Here is a 20,987-nt window from a genome sequence, read left to right as displayed (position 1 = left end):
AAAAAAATAAAAAAAAATCTTTTTTTTTTTTTTGTTTGTTTTTTTTTGTTTGTTTTTGTTTTTTAAAGCCAGGCTGCAAGCGTCTCTTTTACTCTGAGCATTTCACTAGCAGAGCAGATTTATTCCTAAATGATAGGTTTATAGTTTATGCATTTAAACCCGACAGCGCGCGGACCAATCACACCGCTGGCGCCTCTGCGCTTTGCCTCGCGCGCTGCCGCTGCTTTACCTCAGCGGGATCGCGAGCGGCTCCTTTTTCCTCAAACTGGACACAGGCTGACCTGTATGGATATTTACATAAACCTACTGTGAGGAATTATGATCCTTTGGAGAACTCTAGGTAAGAGTTTAAAACCTGCCGCATTAGCTCTGGTTGCGCAGCTCAATGTGAATCGCAGGAATAACTTGTAGCGAATTCAGAGGTGCGCGTTGTGGAGTGGTGAGAATGATTTATTTTTGTGAACGAACAACTATATGCGGCATTTACGTCTCAACACGCTGCCCAGCGTGTGGCTCTGTGTCTGTCTTCGCTGTAAAGTTCATGTCTGTGGTCCCGGTTGGCCGGAGCGTTTGTGGATAACGACCAGCGCTAACCTCATCATGCAGGTTCAGCCCGGTGAGGAGCTTTAACGCTCTCCTCGGAGTCACGCAACACGCTGATTTTATATTATTTTAAGTATTATTTTTCCGGTTACACGATGCATCAAACCATATCAAATTAACTACTTTGAGTTAATACGCGCGGCCGCACAGAGATCTGAGAAACTCGTCCCATAAACTCAACCAACCAGAATAGTTTCTCTGACGCTTATTAAAACTCAACAGACACAAAATGAAAGAGCTACTGAAGCCACATTAGCAGCATTGAATTAAATCTCCCGTTTGTTGCGCATGTCTGCGCAGTGCAGCGGATTGCCTCATCATGCAGAGCCGGTCCAAGGCTGTTTGAGGCCTTGAGCAGAATTTGATTTAGGGGCCCCTTTTGTTGCTAAAGATATCAGCACCTCTAAAAGCTCAACAGTCATTGTGTCCAAATTAAAGTTTTATGTAATCTCCTCGTGACTGTAGAAAACCTTTACTCTTATTAAACAACCAAACCTAAATCCAAATCTCCCATCTAAATGTTAGTGAAAATATTTCCATTACATGCCATTTATTAAAATTATTTCAGTTCAAATTAAGCAGACACAAATATTGGTCATATTTACTCAATGTCTGCTTTTTTTTTCTGTTGCAGTTATTTAAATAAAATAAGTCCACAACAAAATCTTGGACAAAATGAACACAACAGTAAAAATAAACTAGGGTTGGAACAGATTAGCAAGACATTAAACTGTGCTGCAATACAGGCAGAGGAGTGAATTTCTGGTGGACAAACACAATGTACCAATTCTTTACTTGCATAACAGTAAGAGAAACAGAACATCAGAGCTTCAGGCCAAAGTCTTGGCCAAGCATGAGGAGAAGAAACACACACACACATATTCCAGAGATGCAACGATTATCCCAAACAGCATGCTCTCTACTGCTGATAAATTCTTTTGGGTATCAGATATTTAAATGCAAAAAAAACACTTGTTAAAGAGAAAGAACAAAATCCAAACACATCTCATCAATCCACAGTCTTATAATTGATGCCAAACAAATCAAATCTTAACACAATGACATCCGGGGAAAAAAAAAAAACAACCTTAATGATATTTTAAAATATAATCCGATTGACAAATAAATACACACACAATCAATATAAGAAGTGTGATTTTGTGGATCTGTTGCGAACTATTCATTTAGAGGGAAAATGGCTTCATAAACATTTTGCATGGAGTTTGATCAGAAGTGACACTGATGTGTTTGTTAGTGTATTTGTAATTCTGTGAAAACCTTCTCACCCATTTTAGACAGTAATGCGGGACATTTGACTCATCTTTTGTTGTCTAGACTGAAATATCCGAGAGGTTTCCAAGACACTGACATCTCTGCCTTTCAGCAAGAAGCAACAAACACACTCCATCAACACTACTGATGGATTCCTTTAGAATTAAGTGCAGACATTCAAAACCAACCAAAAGATGAGGTGTAAGAACCTTTTGTAATGCTCAAGGCTTTTAGTCTCAAATGATATTTCAAAAAAAAAAAAAAAGAAAAGAGATGTAACTTGGTTATGCTTTTGGTTTTATTTCCTAGTACCACTGATTAGCATGCCAGTGACAAAAGAAGTTAAATTAATTTTTAAAAATTCTGAGTTGTCATTAGGGTTCAAGGATCTAGTTGTATATGCCAAGAGGCATGTAGAAAACCTTATAAAAGACAAAATATTACATTTTTATTTACATTTTTGGTATAGTGCAGTTTTTTAAAATAATTTCTATTGATTATTTATGTACATACAACATTAAGTCCAGAATTATTCAAATCCCTGGCAAGTGTAGATATAAAGCAGTCTTTTGCATTTATAGCACGTTTCTTCTGAACAGCAGTAATATTAACATTTTCTAAATCTCGACCTAAATCAAAGGAGAAAGTAAAACATTTGGGGGATGGCAAAGAGCCCTTCCAGTCTCTAAACCTTGGAGATCTTCAACAAAGGTAAATTATCACAAAACAAGCAGAAACATGCCTCAGTATATTAAGAAAAGAATTGGAGAAAATTTCCATCTCTAAATCTGCAAAGCTAGTGGAAGACTTTCAGCTGTGATGACAGCAAAAATAACAAACATGCCACACCTTTTAGATAGTTATTTGGAAAGGGGAAAAAAGATCCACTTGCATCCAAAATAAATAAAAAAAATTTAATAAAAAACATCATATAAAATCCCCCCAAAACGCCCTTTGTGCCTGCTTCATAAATAGTATTTTTACACTGTAAAAACATACAACAGTGACTCATTATAGTCACATGGGAAAACATCCATTTGTTGTAGATTTTCCACATCTCCTGATGCTTTTAATCATTTGACACAGAGAAAGAAAACAAGTGTTGTTTCTGAGCTTTAGGCATAAAAGAGTTTGTGTCTTTGTCGGCCTCTGTGTGTGTGCATAAGGGAGGCGTCTGCAGACAGACGGGCTCTAGGGGATTACAGAACAGGACGGGGGACCATAACTCATCAAGCCGATCAACTGGCCACAGACAGACAGGCTGGGCTGAATGGTGATTGCTCACTGATAGGAATCTGCAACCAACAACCAACAAAGAGCATATATCCGTGGGGGAAACCCTGCCCTAATCTCACATTCAGACAAACATTCAATACACACACAGACCTTTTCAAGCAGACTGAAATACTCAAGCTATGCTTATTCTTGACTCATCACTCTCATCCACATAAATCAGATTTCTCTGGCTCTTTGGTTACAAGCAGAAATAAGAACTCAATTTAATTTACACTCCAGCTTTTGCCTTAGCAAATTAACAATTAATGCCAGATATGTGATTATGCTTATGTAAGCACCCAGCATGTGACCCCAATGTCTTCTTGGAACATGTTTTAGGCCTGCAGGAGCCAAAAACTAATTTACAAGAAACAGCTTGAAAACGAAAAAAAAAAAAAAAAAAATCATAATTAAATTGACTATTATTTTCCTTTTTAGGTCATAGACCACAGATTTAGAAGGAGAACAAAACTAAGACTACTAGAAAAAAAAATTGCAATAAAAAAACTTAATGATAAGATCTAAACTGAAACCTTGCATTATTTAAAAATGGTTACTTCATCAGTCTAAAACCTTATTCCTTTGTAAACCTGGATGTGCACTAAGTTATGAATGAAAAAATGCGTCAAATGTTTTGTTTCGGAGCACTTCTATTACTTATGACTGTGTACATACTTGCCACCCCAGACGCCAGCCCATAAAGAAGGCCACCTTCAGCTTTCGGCTCAAAGATGTGGGCTGCAGGAGGAGGACACTTCTCCTGCCTGATGAAGTTATATAGCAAGGTCTTCACCAGTCGACTAGTCAGCTCCAAGCTACGAGAACGAGAAGGAAACAGGTTAAATCAGTAATGCGTCATGCTGCATTTTAACCAAAAAAATACAAAATTTTTTGAAAAATGTTATATTTTTAGAAAACGTTGCATCATCTAACATTGCAACATTTTTGGAAATACAAACCTTGGGGTATGTCTATACCAGCCTGACAATAAAGTTTTGAGTTTTCAAATCTTTTGACAAATTCTCTTAAATTTTGGTCTGGATTTTGACTTGACCTTTGGGCACCAGAGGTGATTGATTACTAAGTGTTAATTAGGTGACGTCTGAAAGTAATTGACTGCAATGGATTTTATTTTGGGACATTAGATGTAATCTGGCTAATTGCATGTGTAAGTCAGGCTGTTGAGATTTCCATTTTCAAAGTCAAGTTTTATTTTCATTTCTGCTTTGGGGTCAATTTTTTTTTTGTCCTTCACATCAAATTCCAATAAAATAAATAAAAGTTTGTGTCTAATAAAGTTCAAGGAACATGAATACCTTAACTATGAATTACAATAATTTACATCCTTCTTAAGCAGCTGGCCAGGGTCCAACTTCCTCAGCACATAAGTATTTAAAAAAAAATCAGAAAATAAATGATATCTTTCAGAAAATGTCCAGTTGTCCGAATAAATGTTATTTTTGGACCACGTGTCTAGACCTTTAAACATTGTTTTATTGTGTATAACAGATCTACCGAGATCTCTAGCTATTTCCAAGTACAAGATAGTTTTAACACTATTTGTTCTTACATTGACTGTGCTGCATGATCAATTTAGAGGAATCTAAACAAATATGAAATGCAATAAAGAAGAGCATACAGACTGTAGGCTGCACGCCTCCTCCAGACCCAAAACAGAGACTCTTTTTTTATTATCAGCTTCATTCAACCTTTGCGTAAACATTGGGTTCAGAGTCAAGTTAACAATACTTTACAGTAAAACAATGAATGCACTTCTCACCATCGTCCCTTCATGATGTGCTGGTATATTAATCCATCTCGGAGGATGTCTTTGTGGAAGAGTTGATAGGAGAAGAATATCAGTAATGTTGTCACTGCTTCAAACAGGATGCTGTAGGTGATGTCGCTGCAGGATTAGGAGCACAGAGTTTCGGAGATGATTACCATTCGCAAAAATCACCTGGTTAGTGGAATCATCTGGTATTAAGCTTTGCAGACAACAGTCAGCCATGACACTTGAGTGGTTCACAGGAGACTTAGATTTCTTTTTCAAATCGCTGAGCAAACCATATGTAATCTCCACCTGATCACTATAACACTCTTTAGTGTTGAAGTTGTTACTGAAGGAAGATGAGTGAAAGCTATTTTCAGTGCCAAAGTAAAGTTGGAGAATGCCAAAACCTATTTAAAAGGAAACTGAATGGCTGACAGGACATCCGTATGTGTCTGCTTTACAGAGGTTTCACACAGCCGGCAAAGGTGCAAATTGACCTGGAGCCATCTTAGGAAGACACCAGCAGACTGAACATCTGAAAGAAAAGTTGCCGTTTTATTCTTTTGAGCTTTCAGATCCTGTCAACTACTTAACATGCTACATTTAGAAATATTTGCAAGCCTTTTGGGAATCTCAGAGTTAAGATGAGACTCTACATTCTGAAGGAATATTTGCATTTAGTTGTGCTAACTGTGCTAATTATGCCAATAACAAATATAAAAGCGTAAAAGTCAATTTAAACTATTAACTCCACATAATTCAACAAAAATGAGCTCTTCACAACCAAACAAGAAAATGATGCTTGCATCCAAAGAAAGAAATGAAATAAGAAACACATTTCCCTTATCAAATGAGAACATCAAACAAATATAAATAGGAAACTTGTCAAGATTTAAAAAGAAATAAAGTAGTTCTTAAACTTAAAGACCTGACAAACTTCTACATAGTCTGCTTGAACAAAATATTGTTTTTAAATATAAACTTTATGCTTATATGTTCCTCCATTACACTGCATGTTTTTCCATTGACTAAGCAATAATTTACAGGGAACCCACCAGTAAATGGATAATAAAATGTTATTTTTTGTACCGATCAATAAGCCAGTATTTGATCAACGGTTTCTGCTTGCTCTATATTAGACTGAAAAAAAGAGCCAACCATCTCTCATGTGAAACAATGACACAAAAGGTGCAGAAGTCTGCTGGAGATTTGGACAGACTACACCAAAAGAATGGCCCGATTCCCAAAGCAGCAGCACGTACGGAGGAAATGGGCTGACAGCCACAAAGTGGCGAAGGGAAGAAAAACAGGGAGCCTTTAAGCTTGAAACAATGAATAATGTTGGAATGCTGAATGCATTTATACAAGAGCCAGGTTTTGATGTCCAAAGACAACTGAAAGAAAAAATAATAGTGAATAAGAGGCATTGAAAAGAAATGAGTTAGACAGAAGACAATGTCAAAATTGACCCAGTACAGACATGAGATTAGAAAAAAAGTGGACATTGCAGTATTGAGGAAATACCAAATGTCGGCCAGTTTGTGTGAACTGGTTTGACATGGCTAACAAGCCCCTGTGGAGAGCAAAGGAGATGTGCACAGAGCTGTAGTCTCCCTGTATGTCTTGTAGACTGTCAGTCAAATAATTCACCCATTGATGAGCCACCCACTCACTGAAATATTCCCTCATTAATTCAGAGAGTTAGTGTGTGCTCTGCCCAGTGGGAGTAAAGGCTGATTTTATTTTTCAAACATTATGTTCTCTTCTCTCCCACTCACTGGAAACGTTCATGAACTTTCACTTCAAGCTTTTTCGCTGCACCTCTACATCACTTTCTCTTTGCCTTCAGATGTTTCTCACATATAATTTCCTTTTCTTTTTATTTCACAATTTATTTTGTTCCCATCTTTTACCTCTAGCTTGCTGGTGCAAAGCCTGCATGAACAACAATGGTTTTTATTTTTCTTAAGCTATAAGAAGTGAAGGATCAAGGACAGGACTAAAGACACATCAGTGACAAAAATGAATTATTACTAGTTTAAAGAGAAATTTTCAAAATACTTCTATAGTCGCACCTCAAACTTACCATTTAAAGTTACAAATCTGTTAATAATGATAATTATCTAGAAGGGCTACTTCAGAGCACTAGAGGATACTGTCACTTATAATTATAAAGTATGCAATACAGACAAATGTTTCTCCGACACTTACATCCTCACATGCTCGATTATATACTTACAGCAGGGGCACTTCAACAATCAGGTGAACGAGATTCAACAACAGCTCCTCCAGGAGGTCCTCGCTCCCGGCTTCTAAAACAATAATTTCTAATTAAATAACTACTTAAATCAAACCACCATATGAAGCAATAGAGGGAACATGTGCACATCTGAGTTTTTGTTCAACATAAATCCCAGTGAACAAAATTCCCTTAAGAATGTTTAAATGCAACTGAATGTAAAAAAAAAATATTCACAGTTATGTTATCGATACATTCTTTGATTCATAATCACTGCTTTCCTTAGATTGTTATAACAATATAGCTTAAACTAATACTTTTTTTTTTTTAAATCGTTATCTCCCCATCTACAGCTCAGTCTGATGGAGCTCACCTCCACAGGAGCCTGGCGCCCTCTCCTGGAAGGAGAACTGTTGCAGCAGCTCCTCCTCACTCATCTCTCTGATGAAAACCTTCACCAGGCAGCGAATCATGAACAGTGCATTATGCGCCTGCCAGATGAATAATTGACTGTGGCAGAAAGACAAAACAAAAACGAATCACAATATTCTGCAGTTCATTTTATCCATATATTTATTTAATACTTAAGTTTAAGCAGAGAAATTTTGCATCAGGATGAGGAAAAACAGGCAACAGGAGTGACATGAGCGAGAATCAAACAGACTGTCCATGAGTCTGTTTGCCCTGTTCCTAACGGGTCTGTAGCGCCTGCTAGAGGGCAGCAGGATAAACAGGTGGTATGTGGGATAAAATGATTAACACAAAGTTTATTTCAACAAAGCTAATAAGTCAAAACACAGATGTTGCACAGATGTTCACATAAAACATAGATAATGAAAAATGTAAAAGGAGTGGAACAGAAATGATCTAAAAGACAGACTGAAACTGAATCAGTTTTCTTGTTATAGTCCACAATTTACAGTTGCTTCAAAAAGAATTTGAGGAAGATAAGAATAAAAAGCTTAAGCTTTGAGTTACCTTAAGCTTTAAATTACTTGAGCATCAATAATCCACATAAAAATGGTGCTTGGTTAGTAACTGTGGAGTTTTTATACACAATATTAGCATTTTTCTCATAGAAAACAACAATGGTGTTCTTATTCCCTGTTATCTTTAAAGCAATGAGACAAGTTTCTTTTTTTTTTTTACTCAGACATACTCTCATACTCACTCCTGGCATTCTGTAGAAATTTTCAGCTCCTTGGTTCTGCCCAGAAAAACTCTCACAAGAGCACCAAAGTTTCCTGTTCTGGGATTGTTTTGAACTGAAGAAAAAAAAAATTATATATATATATATACCATAAAAAATGTAATCACAAAATTACTTTGCAGTAGTACACAAAGATGAAATTGTTCATTTTCTCAGCATAAAAAAAAATGCAACTGTGAGGTAAACATCCAACATACTGAGAGTCTTGGCCAGTGGGACGACAGCCTCTTCAAGTAACTTCGAGTCTCCACTGTGAAATTTAAAAACGAAGAAGAAAAAAAAGATTTTATTAAAGCTAGACTCTGTTAGAGCATAATATTTTACGAAGGTTACATCCTGAACACTTTTCTTTCTGAAATAAACAGCTGATTAGTCACATTTAAAAAGATGTTTTGCATTTCCCTGTCTCCGAGTGTAAAACATTGTTTTGGTTACTCCATGATGCTGCTTAAGTAAATCTAAAAGGGTGTCATATACATCTAGCCCATTTCCTTCAAGGAGAAGATGCAGGAGGGGCCACTTCAGGAGAACCTTCATTTCTTCACCATTCACCCAGCCGAATGCTAATCACAACTGTTCTGGAGGAAGTGAAGTATGTTGCTTGTTTTACAGTATGTGTAATAACAAATGTTTTCAGTATTAGAGTGCAAGTTCTTCCCGTCTTGGAGATATTTTTTTCTTTCTCTCAGGTCTCAATGTTTTAAATCAAACATTGTTTAATATCAGAGAAAGATAAACTTAATTTATTAAGGGGAAAAAAACTTTATGATGAACATCAATCGCAAAAGAACCCAGAAAAACATCTAAAGCTAAGGTTTGTATCCAAAGATAAGGAAGAGACCTTGGCAAAAAATGGCTTTCATGGCAGATGCAACAACAACAACAAAAACAAAAACACTTTATAGAAATCTTGATGATCCCCAAAACTTTTGGAAAAAAATATTCTGTGGACTGATGAGGGCGAATTTGAACTTTTTGGAAGCTGCTCCAAAAGTTACACTTTACATAAAGAACGTTGTGCACAAGTCAAACATACGAGTATCAATGTGATGGTCTGGGGTTGCTTTGAGACTATAGGACGTAGGTCAGTTAAAATAAGCCTGCAGTTTATTTTATGCCAGAAGAGAAGTGACCAGCTATTAGTTTCTGATCTACAGCTAAAGCACTCTTGGGTCCTGCAGCTGGAGCCCAAGTAGACTCCAGCAAGTCCAACTTTGAACCCCACAATTTGGGTGAATAAAAACAATTATTCAATAAGAATGTGCCAAGGTTTTCTACATAGCCCCAGATTTGTTTGTATTGTTTTCTATAATAAATTAAAACATCAGCTGAAAACTGTTATTTACATTGTCTCGTGCTATCTTTGTCTGATTCTCAACATTTGTTTGAGTATTCAAAACATTTAGGTGTTACTAAAACATAAAAACCAAATAAATCTGAAAAGGCTTAGACACTGTATGAGTGACAACACTAAGTAAAGTCTGAGTTACAACAAATTCAGGCAGCATGCAATTTTCTAAGAATGCCAATTTCTTCCTTTAGACATCATTTCACTTTGACGTAATAACCAGGACTCTAAGCAACCTAAATTAACTAAATGGATCAAGGCTGATCCATGCAGGATTATCCTAAAAGACTTAAGGAATCTGTTACCAACAGTTTGCTACAACAGATCACAGCTGATTTACCCTCATCCTGTCTCAAGTACATCCTGTGAATTCACCCATACACCTGAAAGAGAACCACTCCACCGAATGACAAACAAATCCTCAAATGGCTCAATGTACAACTATGTATAGAAACAAAGTTAGCTAGCAAACATAAACAGGAATGCATGTCTCATGTTCATTAACTTTTTAATAAGGTGCCTGCATGTTAACAGTTAACAAGAATCAGAATCTTATCAGAGACCCAGTTAGATCATTACTCGGTCGAGATCTGCAAACATTTCTCAAAGTTTACGAAGCATCCTGGGTACAAATTTGAAGGACTTTTGTCACTGTGTTCCAAAAGCATGGAAAGGAATGAAATAAATACTTGTTCCATAGCTAAAACATTATTACATTTTTTATACCAAGCCATTATGCAAGTATAATTACAAAGAATTTTTGAATAAGTTCCCAAGTTAGAAAGATGCGCTCATGTCACTATGACAAAGACTGACTAGTTCCTTCGCTAGACAGGAAAACATGTACACTTAGACACTGGCTTTATGTTATTCTCACTATCAGCTTACTGGGAAGAAATTAGTGTCAACATTTTAAATACACAACTTTTTAATGAATAAAAAGCGGTCCATTGCTTTTCAGCAGCACACAAACAGAAATGGCAGCAAGAAAGACAGAACATTTTCAACGCAATTTTTATAATACTCTGAATGTTTCTTTGTTTCTGTTTTTTTTTTTTTTTTTTTTTTTACCTTTTTTTAGGAGTGATAAAGGTGAAGGAGTTGAGCTGATTCCAAAAGGGGTCATTTTCAGATATGGACTCTGTGCCCACCAGGGCCTTCAGGCTGGTGTTTTCGGACAAGTCAGTAACCTGGCTGGTGTTCGCTCCCATATTTCCAGGCTTCTTCCAGCCACACCTGTTGATCTTCAGTCCTTATTTTCTGGGCATGAGCCAAATCCTATAGCAAACGAATCAAATCAGATTATAATTCTGTGCTAAACAAGTGCGCTGTATAAGTTCAGTGCTTTAAATACAAGCAAAGTTTTTACCAACCGTTCATAACTTGGCAATACCTGCATCGTATTCTACTGATCAATGTACTTCTTTGGTCAGCGAGACAACAGATAATGAACTGGTGTCTCTTCTCTGCTACAAACTGCAGACTCATTCTGCTGAACGCCTTTTCCTCTGTCATACAACTGGTTCTGCAATCCTGCATTGCTCAATATAATTCATAGTGTTTCAAAGTTTGTGATGACCAGAGGAGTGCCATTTGTCAGTTGACTTAAACCCACTTCCTGTTGGTGTTAACAATGAGCTCACAGAATGAGAAGATGCAGTGCTGGGCAATAAAATAAAACTATTTCGATAATTTAATGAGAAACAGAAAATACCAATAAGAATGTAAGGTTAGGCCTTTGGCCTTAACAGGTAGTCCATGGGGCCACCATTATTTAAGCATTTCTACAAGGTAAAGAAGAGACTGCAAATATCAGCATGGACTTGATCTGCTTCACTTCCTGGTGGCACCCAGACATATTCACACTTCAAATTTGTGCATCAATACGTTTCCTATAGAGAAGGTGTCAATATTAATCTATAAAATTCAACAATTCTGAAAGGTATTTGGTGTATAGTTTGTGATATTTTTTTCAAAATAAAATGCAGCAGTTATTATTGTTTAATTAATTAATATTTATTTGTTCTTTAAATTCATATTGAAACAGAACCTTTGCTAGAAACTGAACTTTTAATTTGAAACCATATTGTGATAATTATCAAAAGGATTCTACAAGAAAATCAACATAGAGAAAATGTTTATGCATTAGAACTCCATGAATAAATATCTTACCAACTGATACTGAGCACTTAAATTATATTGCATTGAATTTAGTAATAGTCAAAAATGGAATATGTGTTTGCATTCAACTCTACAACTGGACCGTAAGAAAACAGCATGTATTAACTTAGTTCATGCAATCCGTAAAGTAACTTGGAGCACAGAAATCACGCAATACACCGGTATTGTCATTATAACTGTTCTTCACCGAACAAGAAGACAAACCGAAATTAGACTACACTTACCTGAACAGGCAGGTCATCAATTCATAAATATCAAAAGCTACAATCACTCAGAAGTCTGTGTATGTACTCACTGCAAATTTCCAAATCTTCTTATTCTCGGTTTACTATGCAAACACGTCAGTGCAGCTGGTCATTTAGTCACAGAAGACACTCGCAACAGGATAGCGTGTTATCAACCAGGACGTTCTGAGTTGTCCTTTAATAACACGCCTTTTGCAAACAGGTGCAGTACATCATATGTACATAGCAATGTTCAGTCACCGCAATAAACTAAAACAGACATTGCACATAGCGGTTCATTAATAAATATACTGGCAAACGTGAAGTTTGCAACGTATTCAAGCGTTATTTCTGTTCACACTTATGAGTGAGTCTGGTTAATGTTAGCAATTTTCTGGCTTTAACTGAAGGAATTGAGGAGTGCCTCAACATCTCTGACGCTAAGCAAAGGAAACTGGTGTCAAACAGCACTGAGAGAGACACACAGGGGTTAGTTTATGATTGATGAGAACATTTTACAGCTAGTTAGTGAATTATTATTGAGGAGAACGCTAACGTTCACTGGTTGTTTGCAATCAGCTGACAGCTCAGCTTACCTGTCACAAAAGCTTCTCGCAGCTTCTTTGGCTCCTCTTGGCTTCCAGCGGCGTTAATGACCAAGAGCTTCCCCGGGAAGAAGCGGTTTTATGCCGGCTGTTTACCGCGTTTATTTCAAAAGAGGAAAACACTTGAAATTACAAAGTCATTTACACTGCTAGCCTAACTCTACGTACCCTTTTCCTCCATGTTTTCCACGTCGCAACCCATTGCGTAATGACGAAATATGAGTGATAATCTCTACGTACGTGACGTCGACCGTTCGTAAACAGATGCGGGTTTCTGTTTAACGAATGTTCTGCTTTTAAGATTTATATGTCAACATTTCTTCAATATAACATAAACAAATCAATTTCTTTTTCCTTTAACGTTTTGAATTTGTACTAAACGTAATGTAATGGAAAGTGTATATCTATTTTAAAGAAAACTTAATGATCTCATATGCCTCGTTCTCTCCTAAATATACACCTTATTAGTAACAGAGTCCACTCAAAATTCAATCTTAAATATTTTTGGCCTTCGCAGATGGTTTTATGCATACAGAAGGAAGGAGATTATCTGTTTAGATGACACCATGATGTAACATTTAGGGCTTCCTGCAAAATGCTTATATAGCCCTGAACACAGCATCCCCACAGTAATACACACTAATATCATCTTGCAGAAAGGCTTTTCTTCATTTTCAATCATTTGTCAGTAGATGTCCACATGCAGCAAAACGTAGAGTGAAACGCAGTTCTACAAAGTGACTAATTCAAGTGGGAACAGAAATTCAATCTCTACATTTTGATTATAAATTGTGTCATTAGTGTAACAGACATAATACATAAGCTTTTTAGCAGACTGAACTGAAAAGTTTTCACAATAACATCTTAAAATAGAATATACAGTTTTGCAGGAAATGCAATAATTGTGATTTATGACAATGATGTCTAGTAAGTCAGTCATTGCTTTAATTCATTTTTATTTAAATTCAAATCAAAAAGTACTGTACATTTCTTTTTAATAACTATGAACACAAATGGTTACCAACAAAACATTTACAATCTGGTTCTTTTATGCTTTATAGCACTTGTTCAGAAAATATATTTATCAAAATGTTATTAGCTTTTTTTAAATAATTTGCATCAAATATTGTCACCAAACCACAATGCTAATTTTTTTTTATTGAATGACGAATCAGCTTTTATTTATTACAACTAGACTGGATTCATATCTTATTTGTAAGAAAACCATATGCTCAAAGTATGTTTAAAGGAACAAATGTCTTCCATATAAATAACTTTTATTTTCTTTACACTTTGAAAATGGACAATCGATTACAATCAGCTAAAAAAGGAGGATCGATATTTAGCCAGTTTTGAGTAACATCACTACAACAACCATTTTATTTCTATAAATGAATCTATGCTGTGATGTCTTTGCAGCAATTTCTGCAGAAAGGTAGAGTAGTTAAAGTGGCAGTCCAGGCTTGAAATAAATATGCATTTACTGTATTTGAAAGCTTTCTTTCATCCTTAGTTTCATTAAAGTGCTTTAATCTGTTTCATTCGAACAGCAATAAAAAAAAAAAACAGAATACACAATGAAGCTACCTCAGCCAGATGAAAGAAAAACTAAAAACAAGCTTCGAATAGCTTTATAGTCACATTATTTGAAAAAGACTGAATGTTTTCTTTAAATGATACCATAGGAATATTTGTAGTCATTGTTAATAGGAAGTAGTGGCAGCATTCAGTCTGTCTTCTTATCAGCGGCTATAGTAGCTCCATTTGCAGTCACCTCACCATTGCTTTGAGGCTGAAACACAGAAATTTGTTTTTGTAAGTGAGGCAGTTAATAAATATAACACAAGGTTAATTTTTACTTTAACGATTTAGTGAACCTTAAAATAGTTCACTAAATTCTTACCTTGTAAGTCCCATTACTATTTTCGCTGCCTTTCTGATCAGTGTTTGTATCCGTCACAGCTTTTTTGTTCCAGAACGCATTAATGAAGGGTGAAATAACAGGATAGATGATGGGTTCCAGGAACCTCTTATACACCCACAACAGGACAGGAATCACAATGCAGGGAATGCACACCATGGTTGTGGTTCACACAGGTGGACTAGACAAAGAACCCAAGGGAGAGAAAAGGACAAAAAGTACAAGTTACTAACTTGATATTCAATGAAATATTTCACCAATTTAAACTGAGTAAGGTAAGTAAAGGACAGACATTTCTAAGCCTGATTACAATGACAGATTACAACAATGGATCATCTTTCATTGTGCTTTGAAGTTGTTTTATATATAAGATTAATTTTACTCATACAGTGAGTTCTAGTTTTAAGGCTACATAGTTTTATTAAATGTCATTGTCTCATCTGTAAAAGCAGCAACTCCTCTGACAGTGGGCAACAAAATGAGACAAGTTATCTTTCTTTAATAAGCATTTTTTTTTCTCCCCATTTCCGATAAAGACATCTAACACATTTTATGTTAAAAAGCCAATTTGATGACATGCCAAAGCTTTACGATATAATCTATGAAGTAACCTACACGGGTTAAAATGTATTCACAGATTACATGCTGCTTGTTTTCACAGAGCTTAAGCACCTTTTTAGAATACAGTTTTCAGTATACAGTTAAATCTGTATTTGTTAAATATCAATGATGAAGGTAAAACTTTAACAAATTTGCTTAGAGATCAGCTCATCCCCTAAATAGGCAGTGGTTAAGCAGATGAGATAATATCTAAGCCATTACAAGTAATTTTTCAATGTTTTTTGAGACGTAGTCATTTAGCTTAGGCCCATTTAAAAAGACTTACTGTATATCCTGATGAAAAAAGTGACCAAGTTCCAATTTAAATGTACTACAATTAATTAGATTAAGCTGAATAAACCGAATTGAGTTCGGCTCAACATAAGATAACACGACTTGGGTCTGTTTGCTACATTACATTTATTTATTTATTTTTTTTTTTTCGTTCACAACAAAAAAAAACTTTAACGATAACTGACATACACATAGCTGTGCTATGTGTATAAAGGATTTATCATGGGGTTTAATGACTTAAATTCATAACAGCCCGTTTAACGTAAGTCACGCTGGTAAAAAAAAAAAAAAAAAAGGAGCGGAAAAACCTTCATTTTAAACTGTTTATAGTTATTTTAACCCTAAGAATGTACCCGGTGGCTAGGAGACGTTAGCTTCCGGGGTTAACTCTGTGGTAAACGAGATACATTAAAAGGCTAAGGGCTACCAAAGATTCCCTCCTAATTAAAAGTAAAAACTCTTACCTGTATAAGTCAAATACTAAAACACTGGTGTTGTCAAGTACTGTCGGCGAAGTAAGCGTGAATATCTGTAAATTTGTTGCGACTGAGCGAACTCTCTGGAACGTGATGTTCGAACACCAATCCTACTTCCGTTAGAGGTGGATGACGAAAGCGGAAACTACTCGCCAGCGGGCGCGTTGGTATTTCTTTAAAACGTTTGTTGTTTTTTCTGCAGACTTCTAACTTTGTGAGTGACTGATGATTGCTTGTAAGTTCTACATATTTGTCTTCTTATGTCATGCGCTGTATTTTGGAAAATATAATGTCTGCAAGTTAACGTCGCAGCGGTGTTTTGTTTTGTAATTGTTACACAGTGACATATTTTTAATGACTAAGCATACTAGCTAGCAAACGGAAAACAATAATTTAATTGGGTATGATACACCTTTCCTACAAAAATCTAGGACGACCTATGATGCTTAACTTTTGTAGTAAATCATAAACATTAATAACCGAAATTTTATGTTGCATTTTTAATTCACCTGTTCATTAAGCTAAACATTTTTGTTTTTATTACAATTTTTTATTGAGGAGAATTACGCAGGAAGGAAATGTCCAGGAAACTAAAAAAAAAACTGAAATTAACCAAAAATTATGGTACCAATCACAAAAGCTGACAATATATGAGATCATGTGGTCTATTATGTGCATTTGTGTTGCAAGTGTTAACAAATATATTCATTTATTTTGTGCCTTTTTTGTTTGTTTGTTTGTTTTCCAGCCCCACAATGCCTCTGTCCACGCAATCTCAAAGTCAAGATGAACAGTATGTTCTGGTAGCCAATTTGGATAACGCTCGCAATCTCTCCAACATCCTGAAAGCCATCACCTGCAAGGACCACGCCGTCTTCACAGCGACAGCAAACGGCCTGAAGGTCACAGTGGAGGACTGCAAATGCATGCAAGCCAATGCCTTCATTCAGGTCATTTTTATCAAGCATTTAGAGAAGCAAAAAAAAAAAGTTTTTTCTGCGTTTACATTTGAAAGATTCACTCTTTCTTCTTAAATTCTTTCAGGCAGATATCTTTCAAGAGTACACATTAAAAGAAGATATGGTTATTTTTCAAATTAATCTTACTGTTCTGCTCGACTGCCTGAATATCTTTGGAGGAAGCACAGCAGCAGGTGAAAACTCAGAGACATGACTGGAAAATAATAATTAAAAAAAAACTAAATGTATGACCCCTATTCTATACGTTTTTGTTTTTTTACCTCATACCTTGTTTCAGGAGCATCAACGGCTCTGCGGATGTGCTACATGGGGCATGGTCATCCTCTGACATTGTTCCTGGAGGAGGGTGGTGTAGTGACTGTCTGCAAAATTAACACACAAGAACCAGAAGACCCAATTGATTTTGAGTTCTCCAGTTCCAATGTCACAAACAAGGTTCATCTGGTTTTTATTCTTCAAAAAAACAGCATTTCTTGACTCCTCATAGAACATGTATGAGTAAATTTGTGTTTCTGTCTACTTTCACAGGTCATTCTTCAGTCTGAGAGTCTAAAGGAAGCCTTTTCTGAACTGGACATGACCAGCGAGGTGCTGCAGATCACCATGTCCCCCAGCCAGCCGTACTTCAGGTGGGCTGTGTGAAGTTTTTAAAGTGTTCCATGGTTCATGATAGTGCAGTAAAAATGAAACAGAAAAAAACCTTTCCAATAATTCACATTTCAACTGTTGAGGCAAGTAATGCAATGTAAAATCTATCACTAATTTATTAGGAATTATTCTGTAGTAAAATTTAGTTCCCTGTATTATGTGTATTCCCCTACACAATAACCTCAATATCGTTTCTCGCTGTACTCCTTATTACCTTTAAAAACTGTTATTTTTCATTTCAACTCTACAGGTTGTCCACATTTGGAAACTCTGGAAATGCTCATTATGATTACTCCAAGGATTCAGACATGATGGAGCTTTTTCAGTGCAACAAAACACAAACCAACAGGTGAGTGCAGGCATCAGTGGAAAACTCTCATTCACCACAGAAAAGCAAGAGGTCATCTAATAAAAAAATAATTCAACAGTCACATTTGCTTCTTAAAATTTTGGATACTGGTCTGAGTGGTCATTTTAACTAGGGCCAAGGAATGCCCAACATTTGGACCAAAAATATATTTTTGAAGTGAATTGAGGCAGTTGGTGAAACTTGTTTACATAAGTTCAACAATTAAAAATGCATTTTTATCATTTTAATTAAAGCAATTATTGAACAAAGTTCCACAGTTCCGACCTTCGGTTTTATCCTACTACAGTTACATAAGAGGTAGTTCATTGTTTTTACCACCAGATGTCACTAGAGTCCATGAATTCAACCTTAGACCGTTTTATTCCATTCAGGCGCTTCCAAAACTGTAAACTAAATGATCTGCAGTCATTTATAGTTTGAGTATTCTCACCCTGGATCTCGCAACGCTTAATACAACTTCTGATTTGTTTTCCTCCTGCGACAGATACAAGATGTCCTTACTAAAGCCGTCCACCAAAGCCTTGGCTATATCCTGTAAAGTCTCGGTGAGGACGGACAGCAGGGGCCTTCTTTCTCTGCAGTACCTGGTCAGGAATGACAACGGTCAGATCTGCTTTGTGGAGTATTTTTGTTGTCCTGACGAAGAGGTAGAGGAGGAGTAACAGCTGATTTGTTGTGACCCTAAGCTCCTCAAACTCAGCTGGGACAAATGACTTTATTTGATCACGCAGCCATATAAGGTTGAGCAGGGAATAGAAAAGCTATGGGTAACCTTAGTTCTAGTCTTCTTGAAAGGCTGAAAATGTCAACTATTGGAATTCATATTTCACGTTTTCATCAACAAAATCTTCAGACTTCAATTGAGTAATACAATTTTAAAATTTTAGCACAATTAACTTGCCAATTGCAATTATTTGTGTTTCTTGAAACGTGGAAGATCATTGCTCACTCAGTCCTGTCATGTACCTGTATGGAGTTTTGCCAAAGTCAAACTCAAAAGTTCTGGGTTGAGTAAATTCCATTTATGTTTAATGTGTTAATACGGAAACATTTATGCAGGGATTCACAAGTATCTGTTCATGATTCTTTGTACAGTAAATATTTGACTCATCTGAGTACACTGAGGAAAATGAGTACACATTAAAAGTATATCGGAAAATGATTTTTATTTTTTTTTTCTCCATACAAAACAATTTATATCAAGTTTGGTGTATTTAACAGCATGTATTTTTTTTTTATTAAAAAGGACTGTAAATACTTAAGGTGTGTTGTAAAATAAAGATTTCTAAATTGCCAATTAGTTTCTGCACATTTCACTGAACACAACACGACAAAGAAGAAAAGAAAAAAAAGAGAAAAAAAAAATTAGGATTGTGGCTGCAGCAAATCATCGGCGTCCCCGCTGCATCCGCTCCCTCTTGAAAGCTTTGTGTTTGTTCTTCTTCACCACTTTTGGCGCAGGTGGCTCCGTCTGAATGTGAACAGGTTTCCGTTCATCTGGTGTAACAAAGACGTCAGCCGTCACGTCGTTGTCGATCTCCTCCTTTGCGTCTTGCCTCTTTATTTTCTGAATCTCTTTCACCATCTGCTTCTCTCGCACTTTGGCTGCGGCTGCCAGGCGGATCTCCCGTCTGTGCTGTGGGTGCATGGGGGGGGGAGGGATAAATAAATAAAAAAATGTAGGATTACAACAACGGCTACATGTGCAACGTAAAAAGACAGACTTCTTAAAAGCAGCACCCTGAATATCACACAAGCATCCAGAGCTTCCACACCTTTTGTTTCATTCTGATCTCACTGAAAATTTAGATACCGAGTAGTTCTGCTGTAATAACTTTCAAACCACAGTTTGACAAGTTGGTGCTTATTGGTTGTATACAAAAGGGTGGATGTGACTGTAAAAGTAAGATAGAAACTTGATTAAATATGATTTTTTTTTTTTTTTACCAAGTTTGGAGATCGGAAGTTTGGATTTTCATATAGCGTGGGCCCTCCAAAACTTCCTTGGAAGATCTTTATGAGGTTTAGAACAAATCGTGGGCCGATCTCCACCAGAGAGGCGTCCTCTTCAATTATCTGAAAGAGGGAAAAAAATGAGAGAAATTATTATAAATGGAAATCAAAGCCAGAGAAAAACAAACACTTTGCCTTGTGTAAAAGTGTCTGCTAAAAATGTGCTTTAAGAGTGTAAAACATGGAGGATATATGATGAAAGATCACCTGGTAGTTTCTAAACCATATTCTGTTGTCTGCGATGGAGAAAGTGTAGACATGGTCCACAAAAGGCTGACTCTTCGGATGGTATTGAGGCGTGGAAAATGTCTACAAGAAAGATCATTTCTTTGAAACTGAAAAGAATTCTCCAAACATTGAAAATACATGCATTGGGTAAGAGCTAAGTGCTTAGCACCTCAATTACCTAGTAGTTTAGGTTCCACTTGCTAAACATTTTTTTCATGACAAAATCTTAAGACTTTTCCATACTTATGTTTTTTTTTTTCTCTTTCAAAGCTAATTTCTTTTAAAAGAAAAAAACAAAACATGTAGTAAATATTGTGCCTCGGTCTGCTTTACATATAAAACCTGCAAAAACAACGGAGGTTTGATTGACTTAAGAACTAAACACAACTAAACTGGAAAAAAAAAATGAATTAAAAAAATAGATGGATGGATGGAGTAAATTAAATTAAATTAAGGAATGGACAGATGACTGGATTCCACTGGTTTGAATCTTACATAAAGAACAGGGATTTCTTTGTTTCAATCGGAAACTTCTAATCAGTCACATGTGGGGTACCCCAAGGTTCTATCCTAGGACCACTTCTTTTCAATATTTATATGCTCCCACTGGCTCAGGTTATAGCAGAAAATAGGATTAGCTATCATAACTACGTGGATGATACACAGCTCTACGTCACGATGTCACCAGGTGACTCTGAACCCATCCAATCACTGAACAGATGCTTA

At 36.2% G+C, this 20,987-nt stretch overlaps 4 protein-coding genes across 7 annotated transcripts in view; 1 reads left to right on the top strand and 3 right to left on the bottom strand.

Moving 5' to 3' along the window:
- dym (dymeclin) overlaps positions 1 to 12,957 on the bottom strand; it is a 51,533-nt gene extending 38,576 nt beyond the window's left edge. Inside the window, exons 1-8 of one of the 2 annotated variants that reach the window (XM_015040550.1) lie at positions 12,723 to 12,957; positions 10,793 to 10,999; positions 8,571 to 8,623; positions 8,335 to 8,428; positions 7,537 to 7,673; positions 7,164 to 7,233; positions 4,931 to 5,056; positions 3,826 to 3,965 (exon numbers count right to left, since the gene is read on the bottom strand). In XM_015040550.1, coding sequence (XP_014896036.1) covers positions 3,826 to 3,965; positions 4,931 to 5,056; positions 7,164 to 7,233; positions 7,537 to 7,673; positions 8,335 to 8,428; positions 8,571 to 8,623; positions 10,793 to 10,932 — 760 coding nt within the window. In that variant the 5' untranslated portion in view covers positions 10,933 to 10,999; positions 12,723 to 12,957. Of the gene's footprint in view, positions 1 to 3,825; positions 3,966 to 4,930; positions 5,057 to 7,163; positions 7,237 to 7,536; positions 7,674 to 8,334; positions 8,429 to 8,570; positions 8,624 to 10,792; positions 11,000 to 12,722 lie in introns of both variants that reach the window. The other variant, XM_015040549.1, reaches the window with a different exon arrangement.
- Positions 12,958 to 13,674: 717 nt separating this feature from the next.
- c21h18orf32 (chromosome 21 C18orf32 homolog) lies at positions 13,675 to 16,139 on the bottom strand. Of its 2 annotated transcripts, none has more exons than XM_015040548.1 (3): positions 16,011 to 16,139; positions 14,635 to 14,846; positions 13,675 to 14,523 (listed from the first exon to the last, which is right to left on the bottom strand). In XM_015040548.1, exons 2-3 carry the CDS (start codon positions 14,809 to 14,811, stop codon positions 14,458 to 14,460), a joined length of 243 nt encoding a protein of 80 aa, XP_014896034.1. In that variant the 5' UTR covers positions 14,812 to 14,846; positions 16,011 to 16,139; the 3' UTR covers positions 13,675 to 14,457. The 2 variants fall into 2 exon arrangements, with proteins under 2 accessions (XP_014896034.1, XP_014896033.1); XM_015040547.1 differs by having other exon boundaries at positions 14,635 to 14,833; positions 16,011 to 16,137.
- A 16-nt stretch (positions 16,140 to 16,155) lies between these two features.
- rad1 (RAD1 homolog (S. pombe)) lies at positions 16,156 to 19,317 on the top strand. Of its 2 annotated transcripts, none has more exons than XM_015040546.1 (7): positions 16,156 to 16,236; positions 16,771 to 16,972; positions 17,067 to 17,175; positions 17,280 to 17,437; positions 17,531 to 17,631; positions 17,901 to 17,999; positions 18,505 to 19,317. In XM_015040546.1, exons 2-7 carry the CDS (start codon positions 16,778 to 16,780, stop codon positions 18,680 to 18,682), a joined length of 840 nt encoding a protein of 279 aa, XP_014896032.1. In that variant the 5' UTR covers positions 16,156 to 16,236; positions 16,771 to 16,777; the 3' UTR covers positions 18,683 to 19,317. The 2 variants fall into 2 exon arrangements, with proteins under 2 accessions (XP_014896032.1, XP_014896031.1); XM_015040545.1 differs by having other exon boundaries at positions 16,161 to 16,257.
- Positions 19,172 to 20,987, bottom strand: part of bxdc2 (brix domain containing 2) — a 7,811-nt gene continuing 5,995 nt past the window's right edge. The window contains exons 8-10 of the mRNA XM_015040544.1: positions 20,241 to 20,342; positions 19,968 to 20,096; positions 19,172 to 19,656 (exon numbers count right to left, since the gene is read on the bottom strand). Coding sequence (XP_014896030.1) covers positions 19,408 to 19,656; positions 19,968 to 20,096; positions 20,241 to 20,342 — 480 coding nt within the window. The 3' untranslated portion in view covers positions 19,172 to 19,407. The remainder of the gene's footprint in view (positions 19,657 to 19,967; positions 20,097 to 20,240; positions 20,343 to 20,987) is intronic.

This window comes from Poecilia latipinna, unplaced genomic scaffold, assembly GCF_001443285.1.
Source record: "Poecilia latipinna isolate Pla-1442-1.1 unplaced genomic scaffold, P_latipinna-1.0 Scaffold515, whole genome shotgun sequence".
Classification (NCBI taxonomy): domain Eukaryota; kingdom Metazoa; phylum Chordata; class Actinopteri; order Cyprinodontiformes; family Poeciliidae; genus Poecilia; species Poecilia latipinna.
This window is presented reverse-complemented; position numbering and strand designations above follow the sequence as displayed.

What these genes read in the sequence shown, in the direction of transcription:
- c21h18orf32 (XM_015040548.1), bottom strand. Translation starts at nt 14,811, where the DNA reads ATGGTGTGCATTCCCTGCATTGTGATTCCTGTCCTGTTGTGGGTGTAT. An exon ending in ATAGTAATGGGACTTACAAG is followed by an intron (nt 14,524 to 14,634) that starts GTAAGAATTTAG and finishes TCTGTGTTTCAG; the next exon opens with CCTCAAAGCAATGGTGAGGT.
- rad1 (XM_015040546.1), top strand. Translation starts at nt 16,778, where the DNA reads ATGCCTCTGTCCACGCAATCTCAAAGTCAAGATGAACAGTATGTTCTG. An exon ending in TGGAGGAAGCACAGCAGCAG is followed by an intron (nt 17,176 to 17,279) that starts GTGAAAACTCAG and finishes ACCTTGTTTCAG; the next exon opens with GAGCATCAACGGCTCTGCGG. An exon ending in AACAAAACACAAACCAACAG is followed by an intron (nt 18,000 to 18,504) that starts GTGAGTGCAGGC and finishes CTCCTGCGACAG; the next exon opens with ATACAAGATGTCCTTACTAA.